Here is a 14,630-nt window from a genome sequence, read left to right as displayed (position 1 = left end):
TTATTTATTTAATTTCTTGGAAAGGGTCTGTAAGTTAGCACTATACTATTAGTTGACACCTGTTGTTATTAAAAAAATTTTGTCATTGTATATCAAAGTAAATGTATAGATTTTGGATTCCTGATAAGAGTGCATATCACTGAATGTATTGTCTGCAACTCTTTTTGTCTTACAGCAATACACAAACCCCATGATAAATGACAAGGAGGTTAAAGACCAAAACTGCTTGGCAGTCTAAAACCATCCTACTTTATTTGTATTTTGAACTAAATAACTCGAAGCTGGCTAATACAGAAGCCCTGCTCTGCAGTGGACAGTCACAGCCCTACAGGAAGCTTTGTGTTCAAGTTCAGAGAAAGAAAAAAAAACGTGCTTGCCTCAATGGAGCTTTTGTTGTTTGAGTTGGAGACACAGTAAGCACCAGAAACCCTGAACAGTGAATGACAAATACCTGGCCCCCCTGCGCCTCAAATACCTCAGCTTTGCTCTCCATACAATGTCAACAAATACTGCCTCTGTCCTCATTTTCTTCCCTGAGCTAGACGGGAGCATACTGGCTTTTAATGTTTTGTACTTATTCTCATCCAAGAAGGCTAGCTTGATTGACCTGAAGAAAAAAAAGGAGAATAACAGAAAAATGGCTGACTGACACAGAGAAATACAAATATGAGGAGAAAGGAGAATGAACAATGATTATGAATTAACATGTATTTACATCTGTGTTTCAGTCAGAAGAGGTGGACTGATGACACTACATAAATGGTAGGTACAGTTAATTTGACTCCTTTGTTAAATAATGCATTTGTATGTCTCTATCTATATTTTGGCTATGCAGTACAAGGAATATGTTTCTAACTTAATTATTTTTATACTGTATGTGTGTTCATCTTTTCTCACTGTGCATGGATTATTTTATAGAAACCCAGTTTGGCTACCAGTTTTGACTGAACCAGGGCCAAAAGTCTCATAGCATATCTTAAATGGACAGACATCTGTTTATTCAACCATAGCGTATTGCCCAGAACTCAGTGCCAAATACTGCCTCTATCTGTTTGTGCAAAGGTTTTGTTAATTACCCAAATCTGTTTTAGTTCTTTGTGTCTCTGTCATCAATGAATCAATGCTGAGGTCATGTCACATCCTATCCTTTGTCTGTAGTTCGAAAAGTCAGGCAGGGGCCCGTCACTGATCAGAAATAACTGTTTATCAAATTTGGCTTATATTCACTTCCTTCTTGTATTTAACTTAATGCCATTTTAATAAAGGTTGTATCTTTTTTTTCCCTATTAAAAGGGCTGCATTCTTTAATTTAATATTATTTTTGTAATTGGGAATTAAATGGCTTGCAGATAGGTAGATCTTTCAGACCGAATCGTTGAATGGGGATCCCCTTTACAGAACGCTGTAAGGCTTGTCAAAAGCACAATTGTAATTTATTTACAGAGTGATCAGTTCAAAAATGAAAAGATTAATGAGAAACTATAATGTAATTCCTCAGTGGCCCCAGTTGAATACAACCAGTTTGGGTCCTTTGGTTAATTATTCATGAAGATGTGTTTTAAAGCCTGAGCACTGCCTCCCTGCAACCTGCAATTGTTGTTATTCCTCTTTTTCCGCTTTTGATATTAAAATCCTGTTTCAAGCAGCATTACTTCTACATGAGACTAATAAACAAAAGAAGCACTATGTAATATATTGTTGATTTCCCTGATCTTTTAACCATTCCTGTGTTCTATGGCTTTCTATTCCTATGTGATTTCTCTCTGCTATGTCATGTAGGGTTTAAAGCCATTGGGTACAGAGTGGAAATACAACCAGAGTGCCTACTCTATTCTTAAAATAGACCACAAGGAAATACTATTATTTTTCTGCTATCTTTTACTATCAAAAAACTATCTAAGGATCAACAATATGATCTTCATATCAATTGTCAAACTTTTCTTTTCTCCAAAAAGTAAAGAAATCATATGTCCATCATTTAGTGAAAGGTGTTAGTGATTTAGATTATCCTTTGTGTTGGAGATAAGATGCAGTCTCCATTCATTTCCTCATCCTGACAGCTGCTCATTCCCCCATAACCTGCCTAAATGCCTACAAAAAAGGTTCCAAAAGGGCTCTTTGTGAAGAAGGAAGATACTATCAAAACTAGTTTTGATCTGAATTTATTTTCAGAAAACAAGGGTCCTTTGTAAGGGAAATGTTTCAACCTGTCTTTTATAAAATCTAACCTTTACTGTACCCCAACCTAAAACCAGTCTTAATGAGTTGGTTTACTATGTATGAAGCAGCAAGTTTTGGAAGGGTTAAAAAACACTGAAGTCCACTCTTAAACATTTAAAACTAGATTAAAAGTATGCACAAATTATTATGAAACTGTAATTGTTTTACTAACTGTCATTTTCTATATAGAGCCATTCCATTGTGGAATACTCTGCCTTTTTTAGCTTTAAGAAAATACAAAAACATTGCATCATTCCTAAAACTCTAACTGAACTGTACTGTCAGAATTTCTTTTTTTTTTATGTAACAATCAATAGTATGCTTGTTGGTCAATACATTTTCTGGACCCTGTCATGAGTTTGATGTTTTACAGTATACAGATACCAAGAAGGGTAGATGCTTAATGTGCAATAGATAATGAGCAAAACCTGCTGACGAATGTGATGCATTGTCCTTGAACAAGACAGTTAACCCAAATTGCTCCTATACGTTTCTCTGGGTAAGAGGATGTAGAATGACTAGATTGTCAACACACTTTAGGTTTAATGTCTTGTCGAAGAATTCATGCAGCAGAATAATCGCATCAAGGTCTATTTTCCAAGCGTCTACACGACCGTTGTTGGTGGGAGAAAGTCTCTTGAGCTGGTGATTTTGCTGTAGGACTCGGCCATCAGGTGACATAAAAAATTTAAATTTAACATGTCACTAAAAGAAAAATAACTACACCTGGATTCAGTACAAAGAGGCGTTCAAAACAAATGAAATGTTTGAGCTGCTCATTACTACTCAGTATTCAGTCTTACCCTGGCAGTCATTCAGAATGAAAGTTGAGGGTGATTAAAAACTAATTAATTTTCATGTCTAATTTTGTCTAATTCTGATTCCAATTTGCACTAGTGTACAAGCCAACATAATATGTCTAGAAGGAGAGACGTAGCTTGTAAAACAGACTTTTCCTAACACCACCCTATGCAAAAGATTCTTTCCAGAACCAAAAAAGACTCTATGGTTCGAGATATCTCCTTCTATGAGTGGGGAGCCTCATTTAAAAACCTGAAATTCCTACATTCCTGGAGAGAATGTAAACATTGATGCTCTATCACTGTCTATGTCCACACACCAATAAATCTGCCTCAGTCACCACGTTTAGCAGTAATTTGGTATGTGCATCCTTTTGTAACATGCTTTTATACTCACATCATTCACCTTTGTCAAGGAGTGTCTGATAGGTAGATGGAAATGTAGCCACTGGGTGTAATAATGCAAGACAATTGTAATCCTTATCTTTTTGTCTGCAGACATCAGTTTACAAGCACCTGCATTATCTTGAAGTCTTTATGCCATCCTAAAATACAGGAAAAACTATAATGGAGGAATATGGAAACTGCCTGAATGCATTTATGTGAGTGGACATAACCTACTCAGGTACAGTATGGGCGTGTTTAGTGTATAATATATTTTTTATAAGACATGTCATGTTTGTTTTCTTAATTTGGCCTCAGGATTGGGAAATTCAATGTTTCTCCTTACTTCCCTACTGATGCTCATGCCAGTGTCACATTAAAAATGCAGAAATGACAAACCAGCTGAAAAAGCTTCCAATCAAGATGCAGCACCTCATTTGGCGCCAAATCAGAACATCTGACAGAAGGAGCACGCCTGCAGTACCAGCCAAACAAAGGTATAGTTATAGCCAAAGGTATGGTATACACAGTTGATAAAAAAGGCAACAACGACTAATATCAGTTCATCATTTTAAAGTTCTATGCAACTGGTTAATCGCTGTTAGTCTGATGGGTTTCTAGCATTGCTAGTCAGCTCTTAGGTTGCAGCTGCTTATTTTACTGTGCTGGTTGACCCCGGTTTCAGCCGGCACCTGTTCATTAGGCTGAGTTTGTTGGCCAGCCCGCAGGGTAGACGACGTATCTAGTTGAGTCATTTGACTGTGTGTCTAATTGACTATAGTTATCTTGCTTTTTCGGTGTGGTCGATTTCCTGGACGAGTGACATGCCTGTCTTCGTTGAAGACCCAGCTCAGTTCTCCAAGCCGAGACTTAAGTCGGAACTCATAGCCCACAATGTCACGCTGCCTGCCGCAGAGAGCAAGAAGCATGTTTATATGGAACTATATTCGAAATGCATCGGTCTGAAAAGTGCTGCAGATTTCTCTAGTGACGAGGAAGATGTACAAGAAAGTCAGGACTGTGTGAGTAGACAAGTCACGTCTTAAGCTAAATAATTTATGAAGAAGTTTAGAGTGAATCAAACATTTTCTCTCTGCAGTTGTGGGTTGAACTGGAAGGGTTTACAAAACTCTGCCGTAGGATCTCACAGGGTTGCAAGTTTCTCTTTTTAAAAGCCAAACTCAGCATATCTGATTCAAATACCTTGTCAATCTTGGATTGTTTAAAACGGCTGTGTATTATACTAGGGAAGAACTAGCCTAAAAAATGCACCCCTCATGGGGTGGCTCCAGGAATGTTTGGGGATACAGAACAAGATAGAATTCGTTTTCTGTATCTATTTCTCAAAAAATAAAAATCAGAATAGAAACCACTGCATATCAATGAGTCTTTTTAGTAGATATTTGTTACCCCCTAACTCTTCGGAGACATGTGTTCGCCAGGGCGGTTTTCTATAAAAATCTACCTACCAGGATTTCACCTTTCTGTTATGATTAAATATATAATGTCTAGAAAGGACAAATTCTTGACTTGACTCATGTTCTATTCATTCTATTTATTAATCACAGATGGGTGTGATCTTGGTGGATAACCTTTGAAATAATGGCTTCTGGGTATGGTTTTAGCTTAGCTTATACTATGAGGCCTGAGGGCTCAATACGGCCCTAATCCTTGGTATATTGGCCATGTACCACAAACCTATGAGGAGCCTTAGTGCTGTTATACTGTAAGTGCTAAAGCCTTGTTGAAAACCGCTCTTCCTTAAATGAGAAGTGGTGGGAAGTCCGTGGTTGACAAATAGCTCACTAAGGGAGGAATCGCTGAACGGGAAGACTCGCAGATCATGAGACCAATCAAATATATATTTTTAGGCGGAGCTCCAACAATGCTGACTAGATGAGTGTAGTAGCTGCAATTAAAACCTCATCAAATGTCTTTGTGATTAAAAAACAAAAACAATCTGTCTCCAGGTTTTAATCAGTTTTCTGCAATGTTTCCGTTTTGTACGTATGGAACAACTCTGTCCTACTTGGTTTGAAAACAGTGACAGACCCAACACGTAGCACCAATGGGATTTGGAGAAGGGTTCTTAAAATGTTACGTCTGTCCATTCAAACTTTTGGCAAACAAAATTCTCCCAATCTCTAAGGGAGGTATAACAAGTGGATTTGCTGGCATGGCTATTACTGCCGCTAGACTTGTCTCGGTTCCAAAAAATAACTTGATTCTAACGCCTCCTCTTGGCCCTGTCACTTTCCTTAGAACAGCCTTTGTATTTTACCATGCTTCTCTGGGCACTGTTGCTTACTTACGCCTAAGGGCTGTTCTTCGGCACAATGAAATGCCTAGTGCCTGGATACAGCTCATTGCAATGATATCCTGTCCCTATACCACAGACCTGTATGGTGCCTTATTGCTATCCATGGTGCATTGTGATGTGCGCACTGTTTTAGCCGGTCAGTAATAAAAATGCAGTCATTTGCAGTTAACATGATAATGTTTGTTTGATTTACTTTTGCCGGATGCCTTTTCGTTACATTTTTGCACATCTTTCAATGGGTCTCCAAAAGTTCCTGGCTACTTTGTGGGGGAAAGAAATGTCTGACAGATTTTGTTGTACATTTAAAGATGTAATTAATACTCTCGTTTGGACATGCCTAACAGCCTACAGGCTGGCATGCAGCTGCTGTCCCCCCCATCAACTGTTGCCCTGAATTCTGTAAGGTCAGCTGTATAGATGGGGCCAGGGAAGGGCACATGCAGGCTCTGAGAGGGTTGAAGTGGAGGGGGGGTGTTCTCTCCCGTAGTGGTTCAACAATGCCTTGCCTTGCTGTGATTCAGTGTGGTTAACTGTAACATAGAGCTTTGTACTTTCATGTGTTGTAAAGAAGGATTGCCCACAGGCAAATTAGAATAAAATAAAAAAATACATTTTGAATACCTCTTGTATTCACACCTGTTTATCAGTGCTGTGTGAGTGGGGTGTTCTGTTCTCAGATGTCTTCTCAGCTGCATGCTGGGGACAAACATGCTTGATGCTTTCAAATGCTGTTGCTGGACTGGATTGTGACCTTTGAATGGAATTGCCCAGCTAGATTATCATTTAGAAGTTTTTATCAAGATTGATTTTCTCCTAGTGTTATCATAATGGCCATAAATATTTCTCACAACTTATAAGCCTTTCAGTCCTGCTCAGTGATTATTGATATCAGTTATGTTGTATTAAAAGTTGTATCAAGGAATTTTCCCAGTGTGTTTCATCAAAATGTGGCTATTTCCTGTCCCCTCAGGAAGAGAGAGAAAAAGATCCAGAGATGATTGACCCCTGTGGACTGACTGATGATGAGCTTAAGGCCACACTGCTCCAATATGGAGTCGAAGCTGGACCCATTGTGGGTGAGATTATTCTCAGAACGCACAGTTTAAAGCTTTCATTCAATGTTTATTTAATTGTTATTAATCAGCCATATTTGCTTCCCTGTGTGTGCTTGTGTGTCATAGGTACCACTAGGTCTCTGTATGAGAGGAAGCTGCAGAGACTAATGGAACTGGCTGGGGGCAGACGGCACAGTGAAACAGAGAATGCAGACCGGTACTCATACAGTGAAGATGAGTTGGAGGACGATCAAGGTAGGATTATTAACAAGTTACTTCCTAATGTCAACCTTTAAATGGGAATAACGACAAATATGAAACTTGATAAACTGCTTGACGTGACTCCCTGTGCACGCAGCTGTCTAATTCAGGGAGAGCAGGGTCAAGCTAGATATTCCTTGGTTATTCCCATTTTAAGGTAGAGGAGATTGCGCAACATTGGGAAGACAATGGAATTAGTGTTGCCGACTCTCCCTCCTACCTCAGAAAACCATGTAAGCACCTCAGTTGAAGGCAAGGTAGTTGTAGTTCACTTTAAACACTGATGCCAGGACCAGGTATTTTATGGATGTGTGTGTGTGTGTGTGTGTGTGTGTATATATAACACACACTCCTGCAAGCAATCTAATGGGTTTCTGGCTCTGATTCTGCAGATTCTGAACAAGGAAGAGCAGAAACAGTTTCATTAGTGGCAGACAAGCAGCATGTTGACAGTGACATACAGGTGAGTGCATTAGAACCAGGGTTTTATTGTGAACCCCCTGATCAAAGCACAGTGCAGTACCTTTGTTCACGATGCCTCCCATTCCTTTCTTTCAGAACAGTTTCCTATTCAGGGATGTCATGTTTCTCAAGTCTATAGAAGGAGAAAATGTTTCCGGCAGTGCCACCTTGTGGCAGTTAATTGGTATCTAGACACGGAGCTAAGAAGAGAAACTAATAAGTGTCGCCTCTCAATGTCAAAAGAAATTATTTTAGCTAAGGTATTCCTTACTTTTAACAGATTGGACGGCACTTTCCCAATAATAAAAAGGTTGAATATCACTATCATCAATGTTTTCTGCCTTCATCCAGAATGGTAAATCTGACCACTCCTTACACCACCAGCATCCATATTTATTTTTATAGTTCAAAGGGTAATAAACATTTTCTTGAGCATTATGTTTTTGATCAATGAGATAATGGCGTTACCCCGGTAGCGGTTTCGGAGAGATCCGGGCCACTTTGAATTTAATCCCAGGAGGAATGCAGGGAATCAGAGGAATGTGGCGGAGTCGTCCAACACCGAGAGGAGGAACCAGGATCTCCCACTGCCTGTGACTCTTGAGCATGAGGCTGTCCAGAGCAGAACATCCTCTATACTTGGACTGCCCACCGAATCAGTGGTACACCACTACTCTTAAGATACCCACTTTCAGAACAACTTACCCTTGTACTGACATTCTTCTGCAATGGGAATGGGATTTCACCTCTTCTGCTACCAATTTATTCAATATAAAATGTGCTCCGTAGGATTTTGGACACTCCTCTCACTTTAAGACCTGGTGCAAGGAAATGTTTCCACCCACTACATTAATGTAAAGGATCAAGCAAGTGGTCAGAGTATATTTCAAGGAATTTTGCCTTAACTTCTGCAGGTGCAAGCCCAGCCTGTGTCTTTGGGGTGTGGCTGTCAAGCTGACTCCTCCCACTCCCCTCAGAGCTTCAGCATTACGCAGATGGTGGAGGAGGGATGTTTCTTTTGATCTGGTTTGGGTGTTTAGTCTTAATGATCAGTTAGAATGTAAAACACACCATATATAGCCTCAATTCCCAGTGGGGTGATTAGTGAGTGACATGCTGCTTTTCCCTTTTCCTCTGGAACTACAGATTGAGAGTCGGAGTCCTCTGTCCAGTAGTAGTTCAGAAACTAAGAGGGGACACAGTGGGACTAGTAAAAAAGGACTTATACCAAAGCTCCAATGGGTCAGTTGTTCAGTAATCTAATCAGTGACAACCTGGTACTGTTGGTGGTTGTAGGGTTTCTGGGATACACTGGGCTGTGCAAAGCTTTGTTTGTGGGTGTCCAGGACTGAAAAGGAAATGAGGATGTAACGTTATGATATGGGTTGTTTTTCTCCACTTCAGCAGGAAGCAGCCACAAGTTTTCCAGACAAGTGTACGATGACTAACAGACCCCTATGCATCACCCCCAAGACATCCCCATTGATACGGCAAATAAAGGCACTTATAATTGGCTTGTTTTAGATTTTCCTTTTTAATTCTTTACTGTTCACGTACCTGAGCTTTAGAATACTGACTGAGCCTCATAATCCGTTTATAGATTGTCAAGATTTAAAATTCAATTAGGTAGTCCTTTGTGTACACATCCAAGTCAGTAATTAAATTACTTTTTGAAAACATAATTGCATATTGTATTTCTAAAAAGATTAATCATTATTGTCTTGGTTGAGGACTTTTTTGGGGGGAACTTCATACCTATAATCACTAGTGTCTTTCTGACTTCTAATGCTGTGACCACTTGCTCTGTTTTGGTGTCTTTCTGTCTGAATTTGTCCTTGTGTGTGCCTGTTTCTTGTCTTTAGGTGCCGATCAAAGATGTCCTGATGGAGATGTTCCCAGAAACAAAACCTACACCCACTGGCATCGCGTAGGTCCAGTCTCCATTTAACTCCGTAGACTACAAATTAAGGGTAGCCAGAGGTCAGATCAGGCTTTGTCCAAACCTGGTAACGGTTGAGGCCAGTCTGATTTTTATTGAGAACCGAAACTGAATTAGAATAACTTTGGTTCTTGGTTGCTTTTTAACTGGTTACATGTCTGTCGGACTGTTAGAAGCATAACAAATTACCAGAAATTGTATATGGGTCATTTTGAAATGATAGGTGCACAAGCTTTAAACTGATTCTCATGTAATTTAAATATCCACACACTGAGTTTTAAAGCCAAACAAGGAAATTCATTCTACCTGTTTTGGTCTGTGCATTGTTTCCCCTATAGCTGTAACAGTAACTTGACCTAAAAGATGTGGTTCTCACAATGTATCGACTTCGTTGCCAGTGCGCACAGGAGAACAATGTTACAATGGAGTCTTAACAAAACGGATCACGAACAGCACAGATTATGTGTACATTTTTTGTAGGAAGTGAATTGGGGTTTGTACATGACCACATGCTAATCATTTGAAATGAGAAGGAAAAGCGAAAGAGTAAACACGAGGCACTTTTTCAAATGACTGTTCATATAGGGATGCTGGGCGGTGTGAAAAGGGTTTCTGTTGATATACCTACCGTGTTTGGCCATTACCTTGTTTACCCCATCTATTCCAGTGCCACCCGTCGGAGGCCTATCAAGGGTGCAGCTGGGCGACCAGTCCATTTTAAGTATCCAGATCTCCCTGCCAGTCCCATGGCCCAACAGAGACATGCAGTAGAGCGTCACATGGTCCCTCTGTGGGTTCAGATCCTGGTCTTCCTCATTCTGGGCTGCCTCCTTTATGTCATCTATGCTTCCATGGAAAACCGCTTGGACAATCCCTTTGTGACCCTGCTGGACAACCTCAGCGTGGTGACCGAGAGAGAGACTAAGGGGATGTCACTCCAGGCTTAGCCTTAAGGGGTACCCATGCTAGCTTAATGGAGGAATACATCCCCCGATCCACACTTGGAGAAGAATGTTGTCACCATCTTTTAAAATTGTATATGGCTCTACCATTAGATTCTATGAACACCTTTTAACCTAATTGAGGATTATTGTATATTTAATTGTTGTACAATAATGTCAAGTTCTGAGTTCTAGTAGATTTTACTTTTGGTTTTGTTGGACCACAAAAAAATGTGGTCAAGTTGTCTTTTGTTATGTCAGTTTTTCCAGAGTTGCTTGTGTTATTTTGAATAAAGATATTCTTTCCTTAATTTTGATTGCCTCCACCGGCTTGCAAATACTCAAGTACAGTTTTGTTGATGGTGGTTAGAATTTGCTGTTCGGAATGCCTGCACTGCTAATATTCCCCCAACCTGTGCTTCTAACTTTTCCAAGGAAGGAAAAGTGATAAACCAACGACAGGGTGATGGGCGGCCAATGCTCATTGATGCATCATTTTGTGACATGTCATTTAGTTTTTAGAAACAGTTTTGCAAATTTTGGAGTTAGCCTTAGAAATTCAATAGCTTCTACGATAAGTGTGCCATGACAACACGTGCTATATTCTGACTTGGGGGAGGATAGCCTACAATCGTTAGTCAATAGTGTCTACGAAAAGTGTGCCATGACAAAGAAAGGTGGTATATTCTAAATCGGGGGAGGATGGGCTACAAGCTATGGCTTTTTATTTTCTGATTACATTTTAGCCTCAGAAATTCAATAGCATCTATGAAGGGTGGCATGACAACTGTTTTTTTTTTTAAAGAGTTAAGCAAATTTTTGAGTATAGCTTTAAAAATTCAATAGCGTCTATGAAAAGTGTGGCATGACAAAAGTGGTATATTCTGACTTGGGGGAGGATGGGCTACAATCTACGGCTTTTTGTTTTTTGATATTTTTTGAGAAAAGCTTTAGAAATTCAATAGCGTCTACAAAAAGTGTGCAATGACAACCAACAAGCTAACTCCGTTTATGAGTGGAGCAGAGCCCCCTAGAGGGGCTTTAGCTCCTAGTTGTTTACCCTGGCCGTGTCTGCGGCCGTAATGAAAACTCATTATGCAAGATGCGACAGCCAATCAGGGCACGCCTGCCCCTATAGGACCTGTGAGCCCAGAGAACACCAACGACAAAGTCTACGAAAAGTGTGCCATGACAACAAAAGTACTATATTCTGACTCAGAAAGGAAGGGCTACAAGCCATGGCTTTTTGTTTTCTCATAAAATTTTTGTAGATGCTATTGAATATCTAAGGCTTAACTAAACATTTCTCAGAAATTATTTTCTCGGAAATTCAATAGCATCTATGAAGGGTGGCATGACAACAGTTTTTTGGAACGGTTTAGCAAATTTTTGAGTATAGCTTTAAAAATTCAATAGCGTCTATGAAAAGTGTGGCATGACAAAAGTGGTATATTCTGACTCGGGGGAGGATGGTGTACAATCTACAGCTTTTAGTGTTTTGAAAATGTTTAGCCTCAGAAATTCAATAGTGTCTACGAAAGGTGTGCCATGACAAAGAAAGGTGGTATATTCTAAATCGGGGGAGGATGGGCTACAAGCTATGGCTTTTTGTTTTCTGATAAAAATGTTGTAGACACTTGAATTTCTAAGGCTTAACTAAACATTTCTCAGAAATTCATTTCTCAGAAATTCAATAGCATCTATGAAGGGTGGCGTGAATTTGAAACAGTTTAGCAAATTTTTGAGTATAGCTTTAAAAATTCAATAGAGTCTACGAAAAGTGTGGCATGACAAAAGTGGTATATTCTGACTTGGGGGAGGATGGCCTACAATCTACAGCTTTTCATTTTTTTATTTAGAATTTTCTTCCGTTTAGCCTTTGAAATTCAATAGAGTCTACACAAAGTGCTATGACAACAAGTGGTATTCTGACTCGGGGGAGGATGGCCTACAATCTACAGCTTTGAGTTTTTTGAAAATGTTTTGCAAATAGTGTCTACAAAGTGTGCCATGTGATGGCAATTTCATTGATCAGAACTCTTAAAGGAGGAAGTACAGAGACATTTCTCTTGGCATAATTAAGTTTATTTATTTGCAAATATAGAGACGCTTCAAACGCTTACAAACAATCATCCTAGGAGTCTCTAAACATTTGAAAATACATTCGATACTTATAGAGAAATGGGTGGAGATTAAGAATCTTCATGGTCATACCACAGACACCACATGTTCCTTATCCATCTTACACAACAGAAGGTATCTTCCTCAATCCTGTCCTAAAACCCATTGTTATGTATCTACCCCCATCCTGCTATAGGTTTACGTTTACCTCAGCACCTCATACTTCCTTTACCACAGCACAACCGACATTCCTTTTCTTATCTAAACATGGGGACTCAATACATGAATCAATAAGAATGCAGTTCAAGACATTTCCATAACAATCCATCTCTTGATACCAAATCAACCCTTGGTATCAATCCTTAAACAGTTTACTCATTAGGATGCAACAAAACAGTACTCTTTAACAACATGATATCATTACCCTTATACTTAGAGAACACATTTTCATTATACAAAACTATAATAGTACAGCAAAACCTTTTTGTGTTAAAATAATTGGTCAAAGGAAAACATTTCAGGTGACACATACTGACATTATGGGATATGTAGCATCGACAAGTGGGTATATAAACACCCATCACTGTATAGATCCTTCAATTTGTCACTGGTACAAAGTCCTCTCAGGCCAATTGCTTGATTTACTGAAAAGCCCTCTCCATGGTTCCATTTAGATGTACTTCCAAAGTTCTGCTCCTCCAAACGTCAGACAGTCAGTTATGAACCATTTCTTGGCAGGCCGGTGTAACAGAACGTAAAAGTCAGATGTATATTCCAAGGTGTTGTCCTTCATAGCTCAAATGCAGGTTACCATGACACAGCTCTAGTTGTCTTCATTCTAGCTGCTTCATCAGCCAGGTCAGGAGAATCGTGTGTTCTCCTTTGTGAATGCCAAGATGACCAGTTTTATCCAAGGGCTCTATAGCTGCAGGCCGGGTCGGAAGTGATGGTTACTAGCACCAGAAAATTCACTTTTCCCTCAGTGACTTCAATTCACTGTGCCTAATCTTGAAACACTGAAGCCCTCCTTTAGCGTGTGTCGTCAACCCCAGGCTCCTCTCTCAGCTACCTGGACAGCAGATGAGATGTTACCTGGTATGGACCCAATCAGCGTAGCATGATGTCGTGCAGTAGATCTTTCCGCGTCCCCGTAAACGTTGTCCAGAACCGGAGCTTTCTTTCGCCTCCATCCTCTCGGCCAGTGGTTGCCTTCTCCATCACATTGCAGAATCGTCAGGACTCGAATCAGTCCGGCTCACAGGAGCCCAGCATCCTGTAGACGTGCGGCACCTAGACGTGCAGTGTCCCAGAGTAGACTCCTCTCCGCTGTAGGACAGTCTGTCTGTGTGTCTGTGAGATCCATCTCATCTCAGCCACCTCACAGTTGTCCTTGTAAGCCCTCTATTGCTGAATCGCTTTCAAGTGTCCTGTACCTGAAGTGTGAATTATCCTTGAGAAGATTAGTTGCAACTGCACAGTACATCACCACAAATATGTCCATTACGTTAGCTTGTTGTATCTCGCTGATACATTAGAACCAAACACTATCAAACACTCAACCCTAACAGTTGTAATCAATAACAGTATTGTTAAAACATTAACATCTCTGGTGCTCTCAGTTCACCATCCAACCAGATCACAGTTGCTATATAAATTACATCTGATTGTGTTGTATCGGAACTACAATCAAATTCACCATTGTTTCACATAAATGATCAAATACCTAATTTCAAATCAAAACATGTCACACCATCTTGAGGGTCAGCTAACTTATTTAGCCAATTTTCTTCACAAGATGAAAACTCAGTGTGAATGTCTCAAAGTCTCTTCTTCAAAGACACTCTTTAATCCTGACATAAATCATGACCCCCCCCCCTTTTTGTCTTATCACCCCAGGGCTCTCCCTGGAGTGGGGGGTGGTCTATTAACCTAAGAACAGATCCAATCTCATAGGACAGAGTGGTGTTATCTTGAGGCCAGACAATTGCAAGCAACCTTACACCTCAGAAGCATTTGTTAACCATTAACAGTCCAAACAAGTTAAAATCCATCTCAAACCGTTTTTTTTGTCAGTGAGTGGAGTGCTCCAGGGGGTCTGTACCTCTCAGAATTACTTTCTCAGTATCA

General features: G+C 39.9%; 1 protein-coding gene across 5 annotated transcripts; it reads left to right on the top strand.

Moving 5' to 3' along the window:
* Positions 1 to 3,919: 3,919 nt before the first annotated feature.
* Positions 3,920 to 10,694, top strand: lemd1 (LEM domain containing 1). Of its 5 annotated transcripts, none has more exons than XM_020051421.2 (11): positions 3,920 to 4,426; positions 6,695 to 6,800; positions 6,906 to 7,034; positions 7,433 to 7,503; positions 7,783 to 7,857; positions 7,979 to 8,164; positions 8,417 to 8,509; positions 8,649 to 8,744; positions 8,910 to 9,002; positions 9,365 to 9,429; positions 10,109 to 10,694. In XM_020051421.2, exons 1-11 carry the CDS (start codon positions 4,229 to 4,231, stop codon positions 10,386 to 10,388), a joined length of 1,392 nt encoding a protein of 463 aa, XP_019906980.2. In that variant the 5' UTR covers positions 3,920 to 4,228; the 3' UTR covers positions 10,389 to 10,694. The 5 variants fall into 5 exon arrangements, with proteins under 5 accessions (XP_019906980.2, XP_010873803.2, XP_010873800.2 ...); XM_010875498.4 differs by having other exon boundaries at positions 3,921 to 4,426; positions 8,907 to 9,002; XM_010875500.4 differs by lacking the exon at positions 8,417 to 8,509 and having other exon boundaries at positions 3,921 to 4,426; positions 8,907 to 9,002.
* Positions 10,695 to 14,630: the final 3,936 nt, after the last annotated feature.

Source organism: Esox lucius, chromosome 12 (assembly GCF_011004845.1).
Source record: "Esox lucius isolate fEsoLuc1 chromosome 12, fEsoLuc1.pri, whole genome shotgun sequence".
NCBI classification, from domain to species: Eukaryota; Metazoa; Chordata; class Actinopteri; order Esociformes; family Esocidae; genus Esox; species Esox lucius.
Note: the sequence above shows the minus strand (reverse complement) of the source record. Positions and strands in the feature narration are given on the sequence as shown.